General features: G+C 38.4%; 1 protein-coding gene across 1 annotated transcript; it reads left to right on the forward strand.

The window, feature by feature from the left end:
• Positions 1–3,904: 3,904 nt before the first annotated feature.
• Positions 3,905–4,861, forward strand: LOC100012380 (olfactory receptor 2AT4-like). The gene has a single exon (XM_001366634.4). It carries the CDS (start codon positions 3,905–3,907, stop codon positions 4,859–4,861), a length of 957 nt encoding a protein of 318 aa, XP_001366671.3.
• The last annotated feature ends 4,526 nt before the right edge of the window (positions 4,862–9,387 follow it).

Raw genomic sequence — 9,387 nt, forward strand, 5'->3', positions numbered from 1 at the left:
GGTTCATTTCCCAATTTACCATTCTCCTTAGCAGCATACATGGTACCATACCATTGGTTTAGAATATAGCAGTCTGCTAAGAGAATGTCAAAACTGTGTGCATTCTAGAAGTATGATGTGGTGGGAAAGGGCAATAAATTTGGAATTAAAAGACCTTAGTTGAAGTCACAGCTCCCAATTTAACCCCAGATACTAGCCTTTACTGCTCTTCTGTCTTGGAATCAATACACATTCCTATTCTAAGACAAAGGATAAGGACTTTTTAAAAAAGAGTTGCACAAAGCCCAGGGTCACATAGCTAATGTGTCTCAGAGACCCAACTCTTAGGATGGGGACTACTTGTATTTGTATCTCTGATTCATGATTTCCTCATTGTAAAATGGCATTAAATATTTTCTCCAATTTAAGAAATATTTATTAAGCTCTCAGACCTGCCCGGGCTTCAGTCTAGTCATCTTGCCATCTATCTTGTCCAATGCTTCTTCCTCCTAATCCTACTTTCTGTCTTTTACCTTAGAGATAGCACTCAAATCACTGATACCATTGCTTTTGGGAAAAGCAAAAAACAAAAAACAAAAACAAAAACATGTCAATCAACTATCCTATTGCTAAGACTAGAATTCTTTTCCTTGGCCACCACTCACTTATTTATATTGACCCCTTCCAAGGCACATAGTAATTGATGTTTCATTCATTTGAGTGTTTACTTCATTCTAGACATTGTGCTAGGTTCTAGGGATAAATGAAAAAATGAAAATCAAGGAATTTACATTATATTCAGGGAAGTGTTCAGTCACTATTCATGACTGGTCCTGTGATTTCACTGGGATTGGGAATGTGCAGATATGTATGTGAAAGCTTTTCATGTCTCTGGCAACAAAAAGTCATAAAGATTGGCATGGAGAGGGACAGGTATGCGGCTCAGTGGAATGAGAGCTAAATGGAAAGTCCTGGGTTCAAATTTGATCTTAGATACTTCCTAGCTATGTGACTTTGGGCAAGTCATTTAACCCCAATTGCCTAGCCTGCCTTGGAATCACTACACACTCCTCTCCTAAGACAGAAGGTAAGGGCTTAAAAAAAAAGTTTCACAGATTCCCTGAGAGCTGACTTTCCCAGGGTCATATAGACAATATGGGTCAGAGATAGGGAAGAAAAGGGAAACTTATTGATATTGTGACTACTATATTAGTGTCATGCTAAGCACCTTTTACAAATATTATCTCATTTGATCCTCATGACAACCTTGGACTTCGATGCTATAATTATCCCCATTTTATAGATGAAGAAATTGAGGCAAACAATGTTTAAGTGAGTTGCCCAGGTTCACACAACTTGTGTATCTGAGGCTAAAATGAAATCAAAATGATGGAATTTAAACCCAGGTCTCCCTGGCTCTGAAGCAGGCTCTCTCTATCCATGACATAGCACAGTGCATAGTTCAAATCCAGCCTCAGACACTAGCTGGGTGAATCTGGATAAGTGTCTTAACCTTGTTTGCCTCAGTTTCCTCATCTGTAAAATGAGCTAGAGAATGAAATGGTGAACTACTCTAGTATTTTTTTGCCAAGAAAACCCCAAAGAGAATTGCAAAGAGTTGAACATGACTAAACAACAAAGGAATTCTAAGAGGTAATGAGGCCAGGAGAGAGTGTATTCCAGGCAGAGAGGACCAACAGGGCAAAAGTACAGAGGTAAGAGATGGAATGTCTGGTAAGGGGAACGGCTAGGAGGGCTGTTTCATGGAGATATAGACTATAGGAAGAGGAGTAATATGAAATAATACTTTAATCTGTGGACAGATCACATCCCAGCTGGACTTTAGAAGTCTTAAAACTATTAGGAACTCCTGGAATTAATTTCTAAAAATAAATGAAAAAGCTTTTTATGTTTACTATGCATCAAGAAATGTGATAAGTGTGTATTGAGGGGGAATAGAGATGAGGAAGAGTACAAATATAAATGCAAATACAGTCTGTGCCCTCAAGGGATTTATATCCTAATGGGGAAAACAATATGTATATATATATATATATATATATATATATATATGTATGTATATATATAAGAGAGTGGTGATTACAATGGTCCAGAAGGAGAGAAAGACTGTGAGTGGAGTCTTAAGGGAGCCTTAGACCAGAAACAAACAGTAAGTCTAAACAGCCAAAGACAAGATTGATGCCAAGTGTCCAAGAAAGCCCTATAAATGCCCAAAGTGCCATATTCATGTCAATGTGATCCACAGTACCAAAGGGAAAGACTCCTAGGGTTGAGACAGAAACAATAGTATAAGACCATAAAAGTTTATAATAGAGAGGGAGGAACAAATATTTATTAAGTGCCTACTATGTGCCAGGCTCTGTACTGTTTTACAAATGCTATTTCATTTGATCTTCACAACAGCCCTGAGAGGTAAGTGCTGTTATAATCCCCATTTTACAGATGAGGAAACCAAGGCAGACAGAAGTGAAGTGACTTGTTCCCATGCTGAATTTGAACTGAGTTCTTTTTAACTCATGGTTCATGTCACCTGTCAAAAGACAGCTCAAAGGAAGAGTCTTAACTTGGTCAAACAGCTTACAATAATTAGTGGGATTGGGGCAGCAAGGTTGCTCAGCATATTGAGAGACAGGTCTAGAGATGTTCAAATCTGGATTCAAATCTTGCCTCAGATACTTCCTAGCTGTGTGATCCTGAACAAGTCACTTAACCCTTATTGCCTATCATACACCATATTGATTCTAAGGTGGAAAGTAAGAGTTTTTAAAAACAAAAATAATTAGTGAGATTCAATCAATACATAATACCTGCAGGGTTTTAAGCAGTGTCAATTGCCACCCCACTTCCCTTGTCCCCAGTCCAATGATTTCAATGGATGACTAATGAAGGAGCTTAATTCCATACCAGCCTTTTATAACTGAGGCTACACTAGCACTTTTACAACACATATTCCTCATGATAATCCAGGAGAAGGGCAGGTATTTTCTCCATTTTCCCCAGTGTGAAAATGGAGACAGAAAGAGGTCATAGATCATAAATGTTTAGAGCTGGGATATTATCTAGTCCTACCCCCATTGTATACATGAGGAAACTAAGGTCCAGAGGGGCTGTGACTTGACCAAAATAGAACAGGTAAAAAGTGACAAGAGCAAGACTCACACCCAAATTCTTTGACTTCCAATCTAGCATTCATTTCAATAAAGCCTACTATCTTCTCTAGGTGATGATTTCCCTGGGATCACAGATCTGGTAAGTCTAATCCACCCCAATAAATATTCAAGTGCCTACTATGTGTCATGAATTGTGCTAAGTTTTAAGGTTACAACGAATAAAATATAGTCCCTGCACTCAATTATGATCTAATGAGAGAAAACAAGACATAAAAGGAGGCAAGAAAATAAAGTGGGGCTTAGGACAGAGAGACACCAGGAAAGCATCATATTCTATAGAGTTGAAACCAGGCAGAGAAGCAGATGGAAGTATTTGGAAGGGGTTTGCTACTCTATCCTTCAGCCATTCAAACAGAGGAGTCTGAGGGACATAGTGTCAAACAAGACTTGAGTAAGCAGCATATGGTTGTGAGATTAGAAGTGATGAGCTTATGCTAGGAGAGGCATCTTGTTCTTTGGAATAGAAACCAGGCAAAGCAGCAGTTACAAAATGGTAAATCATAGAACTTGGATTTGAACTCGGGTCTCATTAGACTGAGAAAATGCTCTTTTGGGAATGTACCATGTCCCCTTCTAATTGGTGGTGTCTGCATTAGGGATGATGGAAAATAGAGATTTGTCCACAGAAAAATTAAGTCAATAGGCATCTCTGTAAGGACTAACATTTTTTTTGATGGTTCCCATTTCCAGATGTTCTCATCATTAATTCCCATAAGGCCAAGCTCTGTTTCATCATGGATGCATGGACCTGTAACAACTCAGATGGTTCCCCCATCTCCTTTTATCTGATGGGCATCCCCTCCCTCTCAAAGTCTCTCTTCCTCCCTGTCTTTTTCATCTTCCTTATCCTCTATCTCATTGTCATCGCTGGTAACTTCCTGATCCTAGTGGCTGTGATGAGTGACTCCAACCTTCACAAGCCCATGTATTTCTTCCTGACCAACCTCTCAGTCTTGGATATCCTCTTTACTACAACCACCATCCCCAAGATGCTCTCCCTCTATTTGTTAGGTGACCGAATCCTCTCCTTTCCAGCTTGCTTCCTGCAAATGTACTTCTTCCATAGCTTTTCTTGCTCTGAGGCCTTTATGCTGGTGGTCATGGCCTATGACCGCTATGAAGCCATCTGTCACCCATTGCACTATACAGTCCGCATGACCCCACAGGTCAATGCTGGGCTGGCAGCAAGTGCCTGGTTAGCTGCCCTCCTGCTGCCCATCCCAGCTGTGGTCCAATCATCCCAGATGGCCTTTGGTACGCTAGTCCAGGTCTTGCACTGTTTCTGTGACCATCTGGCAGTGGTTCAGGCCTCTTGCTCAGACCCCACTTTCCAGACATTCCTGGGTTTCTGCTGTGCCATGGCTGTCTCCTTCACACCCCTACTACTGGTGGTCCTATCCTATGCTCGAATCCTTATCTCCATCCTGAAGATCAGCTCAAAGGAGGGTCGGGCAAAGGCCTTCTCCACATGCACATCTCATCTCCTTGTTGTTGGTACCTACTACACATCTATTATTGTGTCATATGTGGTCTACAGAGCAAACCTTCCTGTAGACTTCCACATAATGGGGAATGTGGTACATTCCATTTTCACACCTATAGTGAACCCCCTCATCTATACCCTGAGGAACAAGGATGTCAAAGCAGCCATCACCAAATTCATGAGCCTTTGGAGCAGAGGTTACCCTTGATGCCCTTGAGGGTGATGATAATAATAGCTAACATTTATATAGTGCCTATATGTGTCAAGCATCATGATAAGCGCTTTACAATTGTCTCATTTGTTCCTCACAATAGCCCTCCAAGGAAGGTACTATTATTATCTTCATTTTACTGAGGAAGAAACTGAAGCATGGAGGTTAAGTGACTTGCCCAGGGTCACATGGCTAGTAAGTGCCTAAAGCTAGATTTGAACTTATCTTCCTCACTCCAATTCCACAACATGCTTGCACTCCACTCATATCTTGCCCTCTACCCATATCTACCTCCAGAGCTATCATAATAGAAAATGGAAAAGATCTGTAGGACAAGCAATTGTCAGGTCTCCCCCTAGATATCACCACTTAGTTTAAAAGATGGAGGACTCATTCCACTATTAGGTCTTTACATTTCTTGGACTCAGCTAAAAGAGACTTTAAAACCTAGTTCTTACATAGCCCTTTATTTTACATATTCCTGGATAAGGGAAATGACAAGTTTCAAGATAGCACAAGTTGTAAGGAGCAGAACCAGGATTGGGGATCATTTCTGATCCCAAGTCCAGCATTTTCTCCCCCAAGGCACCTGCAAGTCAACTAGTATAAGGAATGGTTGTTTGACTAGTTGCTGTGCTCACTTTCCCAAAGTTTTTAGTAATTATTTCATTCCCCACAGTTACTCAATGCAATCTGTAATCCAGATAAATTGTTCTACTCTGTCTCTTAAATGTATATTGGGTCCCCAGTCTTCAAGGCTTTGCTTACAATGATCCATATGGCCAAAGTAGCTTCTTCCCTCTCCCTTCACTTATCCAGTTTTTAAATCCATTTCCAGGAGGTCATCTATAATATCCCTATCAGTAACACTTCAAATAGTACTTTGTTTTCTCTGGCCCTATGTGCTTATGTTACATTGTGTAATAAGTTTATCTGTATTTATGTCTTGTATCCTACTGGGCTATCAACTCTAGGAGGGCAGAGGTCATGCACTGCAAAACTTATAGAAATGCTAGCTATTGTTAATATTGCTGTTGTTATCTAATACATTCTGCACTACCTTGGTGATGAGAGCACTGACTGTCCACAGCAGGCACTGAATAAATGTTTATCTAATGAACCTTAAATGAATACCAGTAATAAAGACTTGGTTGAAAATAGCAATTATTCAGTCTAATAGCTACTTTCAGATTTGCCCCTAGGAGGATAAGAAAAGCATCGGATCCCATTTCTTTACTACTTTAAGGTGATTGAAGAACTTTTCTTGTGACAACCCTATGAAGGAGGTAGTATAGGCATTATTAATCCCATTTCAAAGATAAAGAAGCTAAGCTTCAGTGACATGTCCAGTGTCACACTAGGAAATGCTGGAGCCAGGATATGAATTCAGGTTTTCTAATCATAAGCCCAGTTTTCCCCCCACAACAACACATCGCTTCTACTCAGTAACACAGATTTCCTGTTTCTATTTTTATAATGATGTGGTATTGACAGAGTAACATTAGTATTATATAATAACTCTTAGGCATTAGGTCATAAATGTCAAGTTCTCTTTATTTTTATAGGCTCCTGGGTCATAAGGGGACTAGAGACAGGAATCTCTATAGAAACCCCAGCAAGTGATCATTCATCTTGTGGTTCAACAGCTCCAGTGACAGAGAGCTCACTACCTCATAAAGCACTTCACCTACTGTTGGAAAGTTCTGATTACTAGAAAGACCTGAGTTCAAATTTATGTACATGTGATACTTTCACATGGTCATATATTTTGCCTCTAAAACCACACAGAATAAATTTAATTAGGATTGTATAAAATTTGGAAACTGATATGAAGTACCCTCCTAATATCAGAAAGGTATAGGTTACTTTGGGTCTTTAAGACAATTATTTCAGAAAATTCATTAAAATCAAAGTAGATTGAGAGACAATAGGATCTTCTTGAAATGATCTATCAAATCTATGAGTATAAGGGAAGAGTTCATGACCAAACCAGAGATATAGAGATTTCACGGAAGGTAAAATGAACCATTTTTATTATGTAAATTTTTAAAATTTTTCTTCACAACCTAGGTTCAAATATGGCTTCAGACACTTCCCAGCTGTATGACCCTGAACAAGTCACTTAACCCCCATTGCCTATCCCTTACCACTCTTCTGCCTTGGAGCCAATACACAGTATTGACTCCAAGACAGAAGGTAAGGGTTTAAAAAAAAATTCTGCACAAACAGAACCAGTGCAGGAAACTTAAGCCAAAATTAAGAGAGAAAGGAAAGTGGGGGCAAATTTTATTGTAGATTTCTCTGATAAAGGTCTTATTTCTCAAATATATAGAGAACAGAGCCAAATTTATAAGAATAAGAGCCATTACTCCCACTGATAAGTGGTCAAATGACATGAACAAGTGATTTTCAAAGGAAGAAATCAAAGCTATCTATAATTATATGGAAAAAGCTCTAAATTACTATTAAAGAAATGCAAATTAAAACAGAAAAGGAAAATAACAAATATTGGAGGGGAGATGTGAAAATAGATACATACACCAATGTGAAATAGGCGAAAATGTGAATTAATCCAAACATTATTGAGAACAATTTGGAACTATTTCTAAAAGCTGAAAAACAAATCTTTTTGAATTACAAATACCACTTCTAGGTTTACACGCCAAAGACATCAAAGAAAAATTAAAAGGATCCATATACACAAAAATAATTATATCTTTTTGTAGTGACAAAGAATTGGAAAAAGGGTATGCCCATCAATTGAGAAAAGACCGAACAAGTTGTAGCATATGATTGTGATGATATGCTACTGTGCTGCAATAAATTATGAATGGGCTGACTTCAGAAAAACCTATAAAGACTTGTATGAACTGATCCAAAGTGAAGTGAGAAGAATAAGGAAAACAATTCTCCCAGTAATGACATTACAGTAATTAGAGTCAACCATGAAAGATTTAGTAACTGATCAATACAATGATTCACCATAATTCCAAAGAACTCATAATGAAAAATGTTATCCACTTCTAGAGAGAGAGTTAATGGACTCAGAGTGCAAATCAAAGCATATTTTCTCTTATTCTTTCTTCATTACTTTTTCTTGTTTTTATATTTTTCAGATCACAAATAACTTGTATGACTTTATATGTACAATGAGAGTTGTGTTTTTTGCCTTCTCAATAAGTGGTGTAGGGATGAAGGGAAGGAGAAAATATGGAACTGAAAATTTTTTAAATTAAATTTTAAAAGAGGGACAATAGGAACTTCTTGCAATAGGATTTAAATGAGATCTTATAATAATGGGCTTTGTGGAAATATATGCAAATGATACTCTTTACAGACTCTTAATAACAAGATTGTCAGAGTTGAATGAAGCCTCAGAACACAGAATGTCAGAATTGGAAGAAGTTATGTCAGAGATAGAAAAGACTTTAGAACATAGGTTGTTAAAGCTAATAGACAATTTAATTAAAAATAAGTGATTTTAATAGAGGTTTAACCTTCAGAGCAATCCTATGACATAGGCAATATGCTTTAAGCATCATTGTCCCTATTTTACCGATAATCTGTGTCACAAGCTAATCAGTGTCCCAATCAGGATTCAAATTCACGTCTCCTGATTTTAAGGCCAGCACTCTGCTAAAGGAAAGATAGAAGAACATACAAAGTCATAACAAAAAAGTATCCAAAAAATCAAATGTTGGAAGTCGAAGGGCCCTTAGAGTTCGTCTAGTCCAAATATATCTTCTTACAAATGAATAAACTGATTCTCGGAGAGGACAAAATGACTTCTGAAGGTAATTCACACAGCAGACCAGTCTAGATCCAGATCCAGAGCTAGGATTTGAACTGAGGGCTACTGATTGTCATTTCAAGACTCCTTGCAACATACCTCACTGCTCCTTTGCTTCCATATACAATGGAAATAATACATATCTCTGTGTGTAAGTGTACCCCAATCTCCTATCTCTATGCCTTTGCCCTGGTACCCCACCCACATGCCTAGAATGTATTCCCTCAATAATTCAGTTTCAGGGAGTCTCTCCCATACTTTAAGATATCACTCAACCACCCTCTTCTGCATAAAGTCTTTCTGATTACCCAATTGCTATTGTCCTTTCTCCTAAACTGTTATGTATTTAACTTCTTTGTATGTCTTTATTGACTATAATTATGCTATAGATGTTTGTGTATGCGTGCTCTTGTGTCTCTTCTATTAAAACATAAGCAGGGAGCAGCTAGGTGATTCAATGGATTGAGTTACCTGTCCTAGAGACAGCAAGTCCTAGGTTCAAATCTGGCCTCAGACACTTCCCAGCTGGGTAACCCTGGGCAAGTAACTTAACCCCCATTGCCTAGCCTTTACCACTCTTCTGCCTTGGGACCAATACACAGTGCTGATTCTAAAATGGAAGGTAAGGGCTTAAAAGAAGCACATTTCAAGTAAAAATTGTTTCATTCGTTGTCCTTATATCCCCAGTGTCTAGTACAGTGTCCAGTAAATAGCACAAATCTTAAATATTGAT

This window comes from Monodelphis domestica, chromosome 4 (assembly GCF_027887165.1).
Source record: "Monodelphis domestica isolate mMonDom1 chromosome 4, mMonDom1.pri, whole genome shotgun sequence".
Lineage (NCBI taxonomy): Eukaryota > Metazoa > Chordata > Mammalia > Didelphimorphia > Didelphidae > Monodelphis > Monodelphis domestica.